General features: G+C 42.2%; 1 protein-coding gene across 1 annotated transcript; it reads right to left on the bottom strand.

Annotated features, from left to right (window-relative positions):
• Positions 1-11,531: 11,531 nt before the first annotated feature.
• LOC131944497 (uncharacterized) lies at positions 11,532-16,951 on the bottom strand. Its single transcript, XM_059305165.1, has 2 exons — positions 16,854-16,951; positions 11,532-12,264 (listed from the first exon to the last, which is right to left on the bottom strand). The coding sequence occupies exons 1-2, from the start codon at positions 16,949-16,951 to the stop codon at positions 11,532-11,534; spliced, it is 831 nt and encodes a 276-aa protein (XP_059161148.1).
• Positions 16,952-17,051: the final 100 nt, after the last annotated feature.

Raw genomic sequence — 17,051 nt, 5'->3', positions numbered from 1 at the left:
CACGGAGGAAAAAAACTTTTAAAGTGTAATGCATCGGAGGGTAAATTAAAGAAAGTTTACGGTATAAATGTATGTTGTATATTGGATGTGAATTATTGGATGTTTACGATGACTGTGTGAGCTGTATTAGAGTTTGTTGTATATTGAATTATTGAGTGTTTACAGTATAAATGTGTAATTTCATGGAGTTGAATTATTGAGTGTTTACGGTATAATTGTGTGATATCATGGAGTAGAAAGATTGAGTATTTACGGTTTAACTGTGTGATACAATGGGGCTGAACTATTCAGTGTTTACGGTATAACTGTGTGATATCTTGGATGTGAATTATTGTGTGTTTATAACTGTGTGAAACAATGGGGCTGAATTATTGAGTGTTTACGGTATAACTGTGGGATATCATGTAGTTGACTTATTGAGTGTTTACGGTATAACTGTGTGAAACAATGGGGCTGAATTATTGTGTGTTTACGGTATAACTGTGATATCTTGGATGTGAATTATTGTGTGTTTACGGTATAACTGTGTGAAACAATGGGGCTGAATTATTGAGTGTTTACGGTATAACTGTGTGATATCTTGGATGTGAATTATTGAGTGTTTACGGTATAACTGTGTGATATCTTGGATGTGAATTATTGAGTGTTTACGGTATAACTGTGTATTATGGATGTGAATTAATGCGTGTTTATGGTATAACTGTGTGATATCATGGACTTATTGCGTGTTTACGGTATACCCGGCTAATGTGAGCGGGCTGCCGGAGATAGCATCAACGGAAAGCTTGTATTTCTGGCAATCTGTCGCCGAGACGGATGGGGTAGGTGCTGCCATATCTGTCCTTATCTCCCCCCATCTGTCACGTGGTCTGCGGCTTTCATTCAAACAGACACGGGCCTTCTTCTCACACACAGCCGTACACAGCTGATTGTCACGTCACGGAATTTGGGGGAGCTGCAGACAACTGACTGTGACGTCATGGAACATTGGGGGGGGGGGATACCACACTCAGCTACAGACAACTAACTGTGACGTAACATCCACTGACAAATCACTGTGACGTCAACCCGTGGCTACCGGGAGAACGATTATGACATCACATAAGATTTCGCGTAGCGTGGAATTTGACTTCATAAAGTGCCAGGCATGACACAATCAGAGAAATCGTTTCAAATCCCCAGAGCTGTTTGAGTGTTTCAACCTTGATGTGGTTACAGAGCCGTCTAGTTCCCACACGTTCGCCTTATAACTTTATGTCAGTGACATTCTTACCTGGCGGAATCTACGTCAAGGTGGGTGCCTTCGTGACACACTGGCAGATGACACAGGTGACATCTGTTGGAACTGTCAGAGAATGTCCAGTGATGACGTCAGTGGACTGGACGTTTGTCATGTGGATGGAGGTGTGGAAGGATGGGGTAGTGTGGTGAACTTGATGTGGTAGGCGTCCTATGCGCACACAACACAGTTGTCTTCTCGGGGGTCCGTCATGTTCGGGCCTTACGGGTGGGTGCCTCGTGTTTAGGGTAGCTGGTAGACTGGTGGTTTCTCGTGTGCCGCTGTAGGTCAGTACCTGAGAAGTCCAGAACAAGGTGTTATGTCGCTGTGTGGATAGAGTACACATATTTTTTTCTGTAGTTTACTAGCCTTTGTTGTGTTTGGTTGGTTTCTTGCCTGCTCTTTTGTTTTGTCATGTTGGTGTGCTCATTACCTGAGTGAGCCGGGGTGCTCACATCACGTGATAGGTCTTCATCCTTCATTGTTTGTTGTGATTTGTCTTAATCCTTCATTGTTTGTTGTGATTTATCTTAATCCTTCATTGTTTGTTGTGATTTATCTTAATCCTTCATTGTTTGTTGTGATTTTTCTTAATCCCTCATTGTTTGTTGTGATAGGTCTTAATCCTTCATTGTTTGTTGTGATAGGTCTTAATCCTTCATTGTTTTTTGTGATAGGTCTTAATCCTTCACTGTTTTTTGTGATATGTCTTAATCCTTCACTGTTTGTTCTGATAAACCTTAATCCGCCACTGTACAGCCTATGCTATTAAAACCTATTCAGAACAAATTACTTCCCATGTTGTTAACCCAAGTGTTGATATAAACCAAGAGAGACAACTTCGAATTATATTGCTAATAGTAACAAAAGTGTTAGGTAAAAATATTTTTTTTAATAATATTTAAAATACATTAATTAATATCAAGTTTTTACAATTCTAAAATCACATTGAAAGCTACAAAGTAAATTGAATTAAAAATCAATTAGCTATTTTGTTTTTTTTTAAACCACATTTTACTGTGATACTTCAATATAGCGGTATTGTTAGAGGTGTTGTACAAAGGTTAGTTAAGCCTGTCGCCCCTCATGGTACATAGACCGCTGACAAGAGCTTTCCAGACGTCTCTGTCCCCAGGTGTATCCAATCTTCTTGGTGTCTTCTTCCAGGTCACGTCTCCAGGTCTTTCGTGGTCTGCCTCTCCTCCTCCTGCCTTGTGGATTCCAGGTGAGGGCCTGTCTTGTTATGCTGGATACAGGCTTCCTGAGTGTGTGGCCAATCCATCTCCATTTTCTCTGGAGGATCTCTACTTCAACTGCCAGTTGGTTTGACCGCATATGTTTGAAGTTCCAAATTATTCCGACTGAAACGATTCATGATGATTGGTTTCCTGACAGTATTCTACTGTATACAGGCCTTTAAGTGATAACATCTCTTTGCTGAGAAACTGAACATCAAAATCAGTTCTCTCCCTTAGAACCAAAAAAGGTTTGTGTTATTATAAATAAACAGTTGTAAATGAGTAGTTAAAAGGTCCCAGATATGCCTATTTCAGTTTGTGTCAGTGTGTACATGTGTGTGTTGTATCGTCTGTTTGTCGTTAGTTTTATTGTCAATAAGTAAATCTGCTGTTGTCAGCACTTTATTTGGCAGGTGCTTCCAATTTAATTAATGAACACTGAAATTAAAATCTACAAAAAAGTAAGGTGAAGGCCAAATTTTGAGAATTCTTACATAAAATGGCCCTGTGAGTATTTTAGGGTTGGGGTGAGTAGGGAGGCTATGTGAAACTTGACTTGGGTGAGTAGGGTGGCCATGTGAAACTTGACTTGGGGTGAGTATGGAGGCCATGTGAAACTTGACTTGGGGTGAGTAGGGAGGTCATGTGAAACTTGACTTGGGGTGAGTAGGGTGGCCATGTGAAACTTGACTTGGGGTGAGTAGGGTGGCCATGTGAAACTTGACTTGGGGTGAGTAGGGAGGCCATGTGAAACTTGACTTGGGTGAGTAGGGAGGTCATGTGAAACTTGACTTGGGCTGAGAAGGGAGGCTATGTGAAACTTGACTTGGGTGAGTAGGGAGGTCATGTGAAACTTGACCCCCTTGAAAAAGTTCTGACAAAAAGATCTCACACAGCCCACAGGCCCAGCTAACAAAGGCGGCAGCTGCTTAAAACATTGTGTGGAACATTCCAGAAACTGAGGCACTAGGCGCTACAGGTAGACTCGAGTGGACAGTGTTGTCTGCGAGGATATATTGGCTTAAATATATATATATATATATATATATATATATATATATATATATATATATATATATATATATATATATATATATATATATATATATATATATATATATATATATATATATATATATAATATTGAAATTTATATATATGTATGTCTGTGTGCGTGTCTGTGTGCGTGCATGCGTGCGTGTGTGCGCACGCGTGTGTATGGGTGTGTGTGTGTGTGTGTGTTTACTTCCGGTACTACTGTTTGTTCTATCCCAAGATTTACCTGCATGGGGAGCCGAATCACGTTTGTCCAAACAATTTACCATTAGCCCAGACAATTTCCATTTTCCAGTAAAATTTACCATATTCCCAGGCAATTTTTCATTTTCCCAGACAATTTACCATTAGCCTTTAGTGCAATGACGTAACCGGAAGTCAGCTGAAATTGAGCAGACGACTAATTGGCCATTGTTTTTAGCGCCACCTGTATTTGAGGCTGCAGGTAAGACGAGACGTTTGCAAGGACTCAGGGAACGAACAAGACACCTGGACCTGAGACTTAATGCTGTGTAAACTTGATGCCAGGATGCCGCAAGGACTGAGGGAACGAACAAGACACCTGGACCTGAGACTTAATGCTGTGTAAACTTGATGCCAGGATGCCGCTTGATAGATCCGTCCTGGCATTTTCAAAATCTTCCTGGCTAATTAAACAAAAGTTGTGCGGGGAGTCAAAGGGTTCTTTCCGTTTCATCTTTTCTTTTTATGTTAGATTTGATGTAAATAGATGTAAATTGATTAGAGCGGATGTAGATGGTTGTGTGATTTGTCTGTGGCTTTGTACTCACCCAGCAACTCAGCAGATACAGTGCTCTCGAATCGTCCACAGTCTTTCAATCCCTGTCAGATTTTACACGTGTGTAGTGTTGTTATTGCCAGATTTTACACGACTGTAGTGTTGTTATTGTTGCCAGATTTTACACGAGTGTAGTGTTGTTATTGCCAGATTTCATACGACTGTAGTGTTGTTATTGTGTCCAGATTTTACACGTGTGTAGTGATGTTTTTGTTGCCAGATTTCACACATGTGTAGTGTTGTTGTTGTTATTGCCAGATTTTACACATGTGTAGTGTTATTGTCAGATTTCACACGTGTGTAGTGTTGTTGTTGTTATTGCCAGATTTCAGACGTGTGTAGTGCTGTTGTTGCCAGATTTCACACATGTGTAGTGTTGTTGTTGCCAGATTTCATACATGTGTAGTGTTGTTGTTATTGCCAGGTTTCACACGAGTGTATTGATGTTGTTATTGCCAGATGTCACACGTATGTTGTGTTGTTGTTGTTGCCTGTTGGTGTTTTGTTTACCTATCCACACCGTGACAGACACCAGGTTTGATTTCGCCGTAAAAATTTGCTCCTGGGGTTTAGCAAAGAACTTGTTTAAATGATTGCACTGATCAGACAATCTTCCCATTGAATTCTTCTAATTTTTAAACAACCTTCCTGATGAGTTATCTACCCCAAGGGGAGATCACCAGAAAAGTTGTTTAACGGGGAGTTAACTGTTACAAAGCGCCACCTTAGGCCCACTACGGATTCCTGGACCATCCCTGCACATTTTCTCTAAATTTAAGCTATATGTTAATTATGGTATTGGCGACTTAACAGCTCCTGAGGGTATACAATAAAGTCACGACGTGTGCGCACGGAAGTGTGACGTCATAGGAAATGAGAATGTCGTCATAGGTCCCAAGCAACGTAACTAGTCTAGCTTGGTTTAGGGTTAGCTACAGTGACGTGATGACCCTCGGCTTATCTTCTCTGCTACAACACAAGAACTTGATGTGCTCAATAAACTTGACACGACAATGAAACATCACAAACATGACTCAACAAACGTGACACAAATTTGACACAAACACAGCACACCTTGCGAAACACATGACAACACACGTAGCTACACATGTGCTACACACAACTACACACATTTAGTTGCACACTTCTCCTGTTGTTCTTACAGCCTCCAACACATCTCTACATTCACTAAACCTTTTATCTTTTGATCTATCAACGCTATATATTTCAACCGTCCGCCCCATTCACAACAAACAATGTATTTCTTACCTACGTTTACAACAAACAATGTATTTCTTACCTACGTTTACAACAAACAATGTATTTCTTACCTACGTTTACAACAAACAATGTATTTCTTACCTAGGTTTACATTCACAATGCTAGGACTGCCAAACTAGAACAATCAGCAACAACCTCAGGTATTTCAGCAATGAGCAACACGACCTTTAACCCCGCAATAAATTTGGCATATTTCAATCTATATTGTTTATTTTTTTCTGTTGTGAAAGGCCAATAGCGCGCGTGAAACTCAAGAGCCGTGTAAGCAGCACTCGCCCAGTACTCACCCCGGCACTCTGACGTCACGCACGTACGCTCCCCCCCCCCCCCTCCACAGCCCATAAATCTCCAGACAACGGCGCGTGCCATTTGGGAAAGTTCTATTTGGAAATGTTCTATTTGGAAATGTTCTATTACCTACAAATAAACTGAACATGTCGTGACATTCTTGGGACGGGTGTCGCTGTTTGTTGAACGGAGCGATAGTTTGTAAGTTAGAGGTAGGGCAGGGTAGGGCAGAGTTGGGGGCCGCCTAGACTCTAGAGGATTGAGTGGTAGGCCAAGTGATTGGGGGCGTCTATGTGATTGAAGGATAGGGATAGGGCAAGTGATTGGGGATTGAGGGATAGGGATAACGCAAATTAATGGGGATGTAGATTAGTGTAGTGTGGGATAGGACTAGACACAAGAGAGACAAAAGATCGTCTTTGTATTGCCAGCAAATCTAACAAGACGAGTGTTGATTACATCAGGCCGGCACTGGTTGTTGGACTATATCTTAGGTGGATGGTGTAGGCCTCACGTGACTCAAAGGTACCGGACAAGCCACGTGACTCACAGGTACCAGACAAGACTCACGTGTCTGTCAGTAGTTTCACCTTCCCGCGTGGCACCAGAAAGGTCAGTTCTGATGGTCACTTAGTTCTGATGGTCACTTAGTTCTGATGGTCTCTTAGTTCTGATGGTCACTTAGTTCTGATGGTCTCTTAGTTCTGATGGTCACTTAGTTCTGATGGTCTCTTAGTTCTGATGGTCACTTAGTTCTGATGGTCACACAGTTCTGAAGGTCACACAGTTCTAAAGGTCACACAGTTCTGATGGTCACTTGGTTCTGATGGTCTCTTAGTTCTGATGGTCTCTTAGTTCTGATGGTCTCTTAGTTCTGATGGTCTTGTTCAATACCTGTAGACTAGTGACTGACTGAAACTCCTGAAAATCACCTGCGTGATTTTTCAAAAGACTTTTTAAAGTATTTATCATTTTTTTTTTAAATGATTAGTAGCTTCCTTCAAAAATTTCAGCAAGGAAAATTAAAAATTAAAACAAAAACAACTTTTCTTAAAGGGAAAAGTTATTAACATATATCAGTGTATTCGTGCTTTGTATGCATGTATGTGTGCTATGTATGTGTGTACGTGTGTTATGTATCTGTGGGTGTGGTGTGTTTGAGTACATAACTTAAACAGACGGCCATAACGTGACTGATTTAGACGGCCATAACGTGACTGGTTTAGACGGCCATAAAGTGACTGACGTAGCTGAAGCCATCTTGGTTTTATCACATAGCAGTAGATATGAAAGGTTAGTGCCAGTTACAACGGACCAATCAGCTTCCAGCTTCCAACGATGACCGACCAATCAGCTTCCAGCTTCCAACGATGACCGACCAATCAGATACCAGAACGATAAACTAGGCACAAAGTTCGCGAGTCCAAGATGATGTAATTTTCTGAGTCGTACATGGTCTTTAATAGGCCTCTACCTCACTTCTACCTCACATCTACCTCACATCTACCTCACATCTACCTCACATCGCCTGACATCTACCTCACATCTACCCCACATCTACCTCACATCAACCTCACATCTACCTCACATCTACCTCACATCTACCTCACATCTACCTCACATCTACCCCACATCTACCTCACATCTACCTCACATCTACCTCACATCTACCTCACATCTACCTCACACCTACCTCACATCTACCTCACATCTACCTCACATCTATCTCACATCTACCCCACATCTACCTCACATCTACCCCACATCTACCTCATATCTACCTCACATCTACCTCACATCTACCTCATATCTACCTCACATCTACCTCACATCTACCTCATATCTACCTCACATCTACCTCACATCTACCTCACATCTACCTCACATCTACCTCACTTCTACCTCACATCTACCTCACATCTACCTCACATCTACCTCACATCTACCTCACATCTACCTCACATCTACCTCACATCTATCTCACATCTACCTCACTTCTACCTCACTTCTACCACACATCTACCTCACATCTACCTCACTTCTACCTCACATCTACCTCACATCTACCTCACATCTACCTCACATCTACCTCACATCTACCCCACATCTACCTGACATCTACCTCACATCTATCTCACATCTACCCCACATCTACCTCACATCTACCCCACATCTACCTCACATCTACCTCACATCTACCTCACATCTACCTGACATCTACATGACATCTACCTGACATCTACATGACATCTACATGACATATACCTGACATCTTCCTGACATCTAATAACTGACATCTACTTGACATCTACCTGACATCTACCTGACATCTACCTGACATCCAACAACTGTCATCTACCTGGCATCTACCATGCCTATACCTGACATCTACCTGACATCTACCTCACATCTACCTGACATCTACCTGACATCTACCTGACATCTACCTGACATCTACCTGACATCTACCTGACATCTAACAACTGTCATCTACCTGACATCTAACAACTGACATCTAACAACTGACATCTACCTGACATCTACCTGACATCTACATGACATCTACATGACATCTACCTGGTCTCTACCTGACATCTACCTGACATCTACCTGACATCTACATGACATCTACCTGACATCTACCTGACATCTACCTGACATCTACCTGACATCTAACAACTGTCATCTACCTGACATCTAACAACTGACATCTAACAACTGACATCTACCTGACATATACATGACATCTACATGACATCTACATGACATCTACCTGGTCTCTACCTGACATCTACCTGACATCTACCTGACATCTACCTGACATCTACCTGACATGAACTTGACATCTACCTGACATCTACCTGGCCTCTACCAGAAATCTACCAGAAATCTACCTGAAATCTACCTGAAATCTACCTGAAATTTACCAGAAATCTACCTGAAATCTACCTGAAATCTACCTGAAATCTACCAGACATCTACCTGAAATCTACCTGAAATCTACCAGAACCCACCTAGAACCCACCTAGGACCGGTACCTCTCAAGTGTTCCAGGCCGACTAATCTAGAGCCCGCCTGCTTCCACTTGGCTCAAGGGCCTGGTAACACAGTAGTACTGGGTGCTCATCATCCTAGCCTTTTGCTCGATGTCTTGTGGCACAGCGTCGCGAGCTCTTCAGGCTTATAAATAGCTTCAATCAGTGATTACCACAAGAGGAAGCATAAATTAAGTTTATGGGAGGAAGGTATGTCTTGGTTGGTTTAAGAGGGACCCAGGTAAGTGGTGGACCTTAGGTAAAGTGGAGGGGGGGGGTCTTAAGTGCTAGGCCCAGTTCATCAGTGGAGTTATTAGTCATCTTTATTACGCCTTGTTCCAACTATGATGAAGTGGATGAGTGGGGGGGGGGGAGTTGGGGGGGGGGATGCTGGGGAATAGGACTGAAGGTAAATTTAGTTCACTTCCAATTTTTGTAGGGAATAAATTCACCGGGACAAATCACAGGAAATACAATCACAGAAAAAAGTCACAGGAAATGAAAGATAAATTTGTATTTGAAGGGTATTAATGTCAATAATATTAGTGTAAACATATTTAGGTGATGATACTAATTTGTATAAGTATTGTAATGTGGTAGTCTGAAATATTTACTACGTACGTTTTTAACTTTCGAATTTATACATGATGGTTTTTTAATACTAACTTAAAATTAACCGATATGAGAAGAATCCGAACTTTGTATGATCAGCTGTCCCCTAATTAGTTCATCCTTATTTCAGCCACATTTGCCTTTTTTTGCCTGAGACATGTAATTTACAGCGTCAGTTTGCCTTGCATGTTCGCTTTAGTATTACAGTTTTCATCATCGGCTTGTGAGGACTGATACAGATTTACAATAGTTATACTTCTTTCTTACGTGTAGCTACTTTCATTCATTTAAGATGGTTTTCTTCAGCCGCGCATTACCACACAAAGCGTGGGATCATGTCTCAAAACGTCAACAATAAAAAAAAAAGGTCTTCGGCTAAAAACATTTAAAACGCAATAGTATGCCTACATTTCTTTTAATCAGTTTATAATCATTTTTATAGTTTTACAATTAGTTTTATAGTTTTATAAATTATAGTTTTAAAGTTTTATAATTAGTTTTATAGTTTTATACTGAGTATTCAAATAAATATGTAACAAAATTTGTGACTTTATTTTATTACTTATTTTCCGACAAGCTATTTCCTTTTCCTGTGAATTTGTTTTCTAGTAAAAGTTATGACTTTTTTCCCTGACTTATTTTCTGTGTCTTTTTTTCACGTTCCCAATGACATAGATCGAGTGTAAAAGCAATTATTTTAAACCTAAAATAGATATTACATTTTGTAAGGGGTTTCAGTAAAGTAGGAAGGCAATCGCTTATTTCATTATTAACTCTTTCTCTGCAAAAAGAAATTAATCTTTCCCCACACCATTCCCTTCCTCTAAAAAACAAACACACTCAATCGTTTTTTTTTTAATGGATCTTAATTTTCTCATTACGGGATGTCTTGATTTCTGAGGCCCATTCGTCCCCGGCCTCGTTAGCCCAGCACTCGCCCAACGATCGTCTGAGAGATTGGGCAGACGACACTAGCTGTAATCGCGCCAAGTTCGACCCAGTTTTGACTTGTGGTTTAATATGACGCGGACTTGTGTTTGGTCACTCACGATGAATAAATTAAAAATTCGCATTTTTTTTTCATCGTCCGCTCGCGCTTTCAATTAAAACCTCAGTCGACGCTTTCTGTGGGGGGAAATTATTCAATCTAAATTCAATCATAGCTCGTTTCCAGTCAGGGGTGATAATCATCTCTTCATTGTCTGCCCAAATCTGGCGAGAAAAATAGCTAATTAGAGTTGGCATCAACGAGGCGTGACGTCACAAGGGATGAGCCGCCAGGAGGATCAGATAAATATTGGCATTGTTTTAATCGAAGACCGACAGCAGACCCTGAACTAGCTAGTCGTCTGCTGCTAACTCCTGCAAGAACACGCCAGGCACCAAAAGTCTGCTGCTAACCAACACGTCAGGCACCAAAAGTCTGCTGCTAACCCTTATAGACTTGCCCAGTCGACTTACATACCATCTTTGGAAGTTCCCAAATGTTTTCGATAAGTCCCACCCAGTAAAACGAATCTGATCCAATGTCCACAAAAACTTTTCACTGTCTTCACCTTTCGTGCTTAAGACACATGGAGCAGAGGAAGTAGAGTTCACTAGCCTCGGCATATGAGCAAATGTTTGGTCAGCACTATGACCATCCGCCTTGGTTTCCCAAACATGAGTCAGATACCCGTTAGAGCTGGGTGAGGGGTCGGCGTGGTCGAGTCGATAAAGCTCATGGTTGCTAAACCGAGAAGACTCTGACAGCTGAGGCTCCAAAATCAAACAACTGCTGCCTTTTAGTTTGTTCTTGGTTGGACAAAGGCTATAGATGCACATTTTTAAAAAAATCGGAGTCAACAGCCTAAAAGGAGCATATTACTTATACTTAATTGTGTTGGAGGGAATCTCTTCCAAAACTAAAATTAAGAACGAAGAAGAAGAAGAGTTGGGTGGACTCAAGGGCGTCCTAAATACTCGAGCCCGGGATTCGCACTCGAGACTTTTGGATTAGTTGTTGTAAGCTCTACCAATCGGTTGTGTAGTTTATCCACCTTTGGTGTGCTGGTGTTCTTGACATTAAGCGTGCTGGTGTTCTTGACGTTTGGCGTGCTGGTGTTCTTGACGTTTGGCGTGCTGGTGTTCTTGACGTTTGGTGTGCTGGTGTTCTTGACGTCTCGCGTGCTGGTGTTCTTGACGTCTCGCGTGCTGGTGTTCTTGACGTTTGGCGTGCTGGTGTTCTTGACGTTTGGCGTGCTGGTGTTCTTGACGTCTCGCGTGCTGGTGTTCTTGACGTTTGGCGTGCTGGTGTTCTTGACGTCTCGCGTGCTGGTGTTCTTGGCGTTTGGCGTGCTGGTGTTCTTGACGTTTGGCGTGCTGGTGTTCTTGACGTCTCGCGTGCTGGTGTTCTTGACGTTTGGCGTGCTGGTGTTCTTCACGTTTGGCGTGCTGTTGTTCTTGACGTTTGGCGTGCTGGTGTTCTTGACGTTTGGCGTGCTGGTGTTCTTGACATTTGGCGTGCTGGTGTTCTTGACGTTTGGCGTGCTGGTGTTCTTGAAATTTGGCGTGCTGGTGTTCTTGACGTTTGGCGTGCTGGTGTTCTTGACATTTGGCGTGCTGGTGTTCTTGACATTTGGCGTGCTGGTGTTCTTGACATTTGGCGTGCTGGTGTTCTTGACATGAGCTCCCAAACTTCACTTGGACGGGCCAAGAAACTCACTACACTCTAAATTTAGAACGTTTTGGTGTAGTCATGTGACCCGGGTCACGTGGTGCGACAAAATGAAAGTTACAAAACTTGAGTTTACATTTCCTGTGTCAATCACGATGTCTCTACTAATTAGGGTCACGTTCGGCTCATCAGTGAGCTATTTTTAGACACGAACATCTGCAAACTGACGAAACATTTCTAGACTTGAAGGAAAAAAATCGGCTTGACATTACACGGAAATTCTTCAAAACCTGGACCGATGCTATTGCAGAATGTTTAATAGTTTCCATTGATCTAAAATCTTTTGACGGACATAATGACTGACATATTGACTAACATCCCTTTATACTGACTGACATGCTGTCTGACATTCAGAACTCAGCCACATGTCATAACAGCTGACATTTGCCCGAGTACACGACAGGTGTGATGGGGAGAGGAAAAAAATCCACATCCGGTGGATAATGGGCAGGGAAAATCATTTTTTAAATTTTGCTTTTTGAAACTTTCACCTGCGTGTTTAACCATTCCCAGCCAAACGATGCAGGTATGTAACACGTATGTAAAATACGTTTGTTCAGTCTTTTGACCAATCGCTAGAAAACACATCGATGACCTGGGGTACATGTTTTAACCAATCAATGAGTGGCGTGGCATCAAATCTCTAATCATCTCGATCAGATGTAAATCTTTCAAATTTTAAACTCATGGGCCAATCATTTTTATTTTTATCTTGCGTATGTCGCTGTGACGACGTGATGTAGTATTCACGTGATGTAATGGTCCCGTGGTGTGGTGATGACGTGATGTGGTGATGACGTGATGTTGTGATGACGTGATGTGACGGCCACGTGATGCAGTGGTCACTTGATGAGGTTTCTAACGTGAAGTCGTTTGTCACGTGATGTTATATTCATGTGATGTAGTCTCTACTCAGTTGTGTCCGACACCTTTAGCCTCTGTTGTGTCAGACACCTTTAGCCTCTAGTTGGTTGTGTCAGACACCTTTAACCTCTATTGTGTCAGACACCTTTAGCCTCTAGTTGGTTGTGTCAGACACCTTTAGCCTATATTGTGTCAGACACCTTTAGCCTCTAGTTGGTTGTGTCAAACACCTTTAGCCTCTATTGTGTCAGACACCTTTAGCCTCTACTCAGTGGTGTCAAACACCTTTAGCCTCTATTGTTTCAGACACCTTTAGCCTCTGTTGTGTCCGACACCTTTAGCCTCTATTGTGTCAGACACCTTTAGCCTCTACTCAGTGGTGTCAAACACCTTTAGCCTCTATTGTTTCAGACACCTTTAGCCTCTGTTGTGTCAGACACCTTTAGCCTCTATTGTGTCAGACACCTTTAGCCTCTACTCAGTGGTGTCAAACACCTTTAGCCTCTATTGTTTCAGACACCTTTAGCCTCTGTTGTGTCCGACACCTTTAGCCTCTATTGTGTCAGACACCTTTAGCCTCTATTGTGTCAGACACCTTTAGCCCCTGTTGTTCTCTCCCTCGCCATACCCGAGCCGCCCCCCAGAAACTCCCGGCATAGATTGAATGCACCTCGGCACCTCTAGCTCGCCAGGTGCCAGCTCAGGTACGCCAGGTACCAGCTCAGGTACGCCAGCCCCCCCCCCCCCCTGTTGTTTGATATTCCAGCCGACGGAAATTCCTCCCCCTCCAGTGACTCAGCCTTTATTTGTTCCCAGCTCATGTTATCTGCGCGGCACTCACCCGTGAAGAGGCGGGCCACCGACAGGTGCAGGCTGGCCAGCGGGAAATCTCAGTCCTCAGCTCGCAGATTGCTAAACAAGAGCCGGGCTCATGGCCTCGCTCTCATTCACAGGGCTCATACAGCTAATAGAGTCCTTTCATATGACGTCACGTCCGTTCGTGATACCTACGCCCGCCGCCACAGTCGTGTACACAAGACGTAAACACAATCAGCTGTTCGCCAGCGCTGGACGTGTTCACCAGCGCTGGACGTGTTCACTGTATGTAAAGAATCGCGCCCGCGGAAAAGGAAAAATACGTTAAAAAACTTGAACTCTTAGGAATTGAAGATCCTTATACTGTTATTGACAGTTTCGTATAAATAAATATGTGGACAAAATTTCTAAATAAAAATACTGTTAATAATACTGTTTGCGTTTAGAGTTAAAGTAGCCGAATCTGATCAAATGCAGTTCTCGATACTTTGTTTCATGTAAGGACAGTAAAATAATAAACTTCATTTTAATTATAAAAGATAACTATTAATAAAACAAATATGCTCGACCTTCACAAATACTAATAGTAAAAGACAAAGTCAAAAGTAGTAGGCTAATAAGAATAATAAGATCTAATAGTAGGCCTAATACCTGGCTCCGCTGGGTAGACATAGAATCTAGAATCTACTTCTTTACTTAAATTTAATTACTTTAGATCTACATTCGATTCAAAATACACCCATAATAAATCAAAAGTAGTCATAATAGGCCTAATAAAGCATTTAATTGTCTCTAAGATCTAAAATCTCGCTCTATTATCTAATCATTTTTTTAGCAAACGAAATTTTCTGAAATTGAAATAGATTATATGACTAGACTTAGATCTAGAATCTGCTACTTAAATTAAATTGTAAAAACTTTATACAAGCATGTAGTTGATATTATTGTAGTAGAAGGCTTTAATAAATTACTAAGGCCTACCTACTTTGTTGTCTTTTTACAGCAATATGTATCTGATACTGGACTGAGTTTAATTGAATTCAAATTCATATCTAGTAATTGGTCTACTAAGTTTTTGTAGCCTAGTAGTACAATCTAGATCATACCAGCCAACAACAAATAACCACATTATTATTATTTGGTTAATGATTAGGCTAATTTTTTTTTTAAATCCACTGTTTATAAAAGAAACAAATCAAGAAACATTATAAGTGAGATGGTTTAGAATAATAACAATGGACCCAGTCTACAATTGATACAATTGCAGGTCTACATAGGGCCTACAGTCTAGTAGTTTACAGTAGGCACCTAGTGTGTAGCTAGTATACTAGTGTGTAGCTGTCCAGAGTTAAGATTCTTAATGCCTTAATGCTTTCCCCTGATAAGCCGTGTGTGCTATAAATGACATAACATGACACCGAGGTGAGAAGTGTTGAGGGGAGAGCAGTGGGACTTTCCCCTTTGTTCTCCCTGCTGGGCCCTGAGGGTCAAAATTATATAAGAGATACTATTTCTGTGGGGCTGGGTATCACGGAGGTGAGACATTTTCAGGGGAGGGCAGGGCAGACTCCTCTTTGGTTTTATTGTGGGCTAGATACAGGTGGAGGCAGCCATCATCAGGGTTGAACATCAGTATTAATGTGTCTGATCACTTCCCTGCTGGATTATAAGGTCTTAAATTGTATAACATGCTACCCAGATTGGTTATTACCCATGGATTATATTAGCCGTTGTAGTGTGGGTTTTGTAGGAGTTAAGTGGTCTCACGTTTGCTACAGTAGATAACCTCTAATATATTACTGCATTTGATCAGCTTCGTCTACTTAAACTCTAAACGCAAACGGTATTACTAACAGTATTTTTATTTAGAAATTTCGGCCACATATTTATATTATCCACGAAACTGTCAATAACTGTATAAGGATCTTCAATTCCTAAGAGTTCAAGTTTTTTAACATATTTTTCCTTTTCCGCGGGCGCGATTCTTTACATACGGTGAACACGTCCAGCGTTGGTGAACACGTCCAGCGCTGGCGAACAGCTGATTGTGTTTACGTCTGATGTACACCACTGTGGCGGCGGGCGTAGGTATCACGTGATTTAGGTCACGTGTTTGCAAGGACTCTATTACACAGTTAATTACTTCCGGTTCGTCGAGCTGAAAAATGACGACACTCTACGGCTGATAGGGCCCACATACAGTAAGCGGCCCACATACAGTAAGCGGCCCACATACAGTAAGCGGCCCACATACAGTAAGCGGCCCACATTCAGTAAGCGGCCCACATACAGTAAGCGGCCCACATTCAGTAAGCGGCCCACATACAGTAAGCGGCCCACATACAGTAAGCGGCCCACATACAGTAAGCGGTACCACATAGTAGTGGGCCGCCCCACATATTCTAGGCGGGGCTCACATTCAGTGAGTATATTGTGGCTGGGGTTTACATACATTAGGCGTAGCTCACATACAGTGAATGGGGCCAATGAACTATAGGCGGGGTGCACATACAGTAGGCGTGGCTCATGTCCAGTAGATATCCCAGCGGCTGACCACCGTCCAACCCTCTACCAGACCACTGGCCACATTTAGAGCTGGTTAACACTACTGTGTCCAACAGCACGGCGGACCATGTTTAACGCTAAACCCCACATCACACTCGGGGGTCAAAGTGGTTAACGAACAATTACCCCCACATCAAACAACGGAATCTACAGGTCACACCCCCCCCCCCCCACCTCCCCACCCCGATCAGCCCGGTGATGAGTTAACAAAACACGCCGTGATACTTTCACCTTTCCCTGTTGTTCTCGCCTGCCGACCCGGTGTAGACACAATAATACGTTATGAAATAATATCCCAGATTACCAGCCAGCCCGTGTGAGAAACACGCCAGGTATGTTGGTCTCATTGTTACCGTTGGTCTTGGCACTGTCGGCTGCTGTATCAGATGCGCCAGACGACATCTTCTGGTATTTGCATAGCACCAGGCGCGTGTTTGATTCCTGGGTTTGCTAGCATCAGGTAACACATCGCTTCGCGTCATCGGCTGAAATATGACCTGTA

The sequence above is a fragment of the Physella acuta genome, unplaced genomic scaffold (genome assembly GCF_028476545.2).
Source record: "Physella acuta isolate Inbredline_101_S28 unplaced genomic scaffold, ASM2847654v3 ptg000494l, whole genome shotgun sequence".
In the NCBI taxonomy this organism is placed as follows: domain Eukaryota; kingdom Metazoa; phylum Mollusca; class Gastropoda; family Physidae; genus Physella; species Physella acuta.
This window is presented reverse-complemented; position numbering and strand designations above follow the sequence as displayed.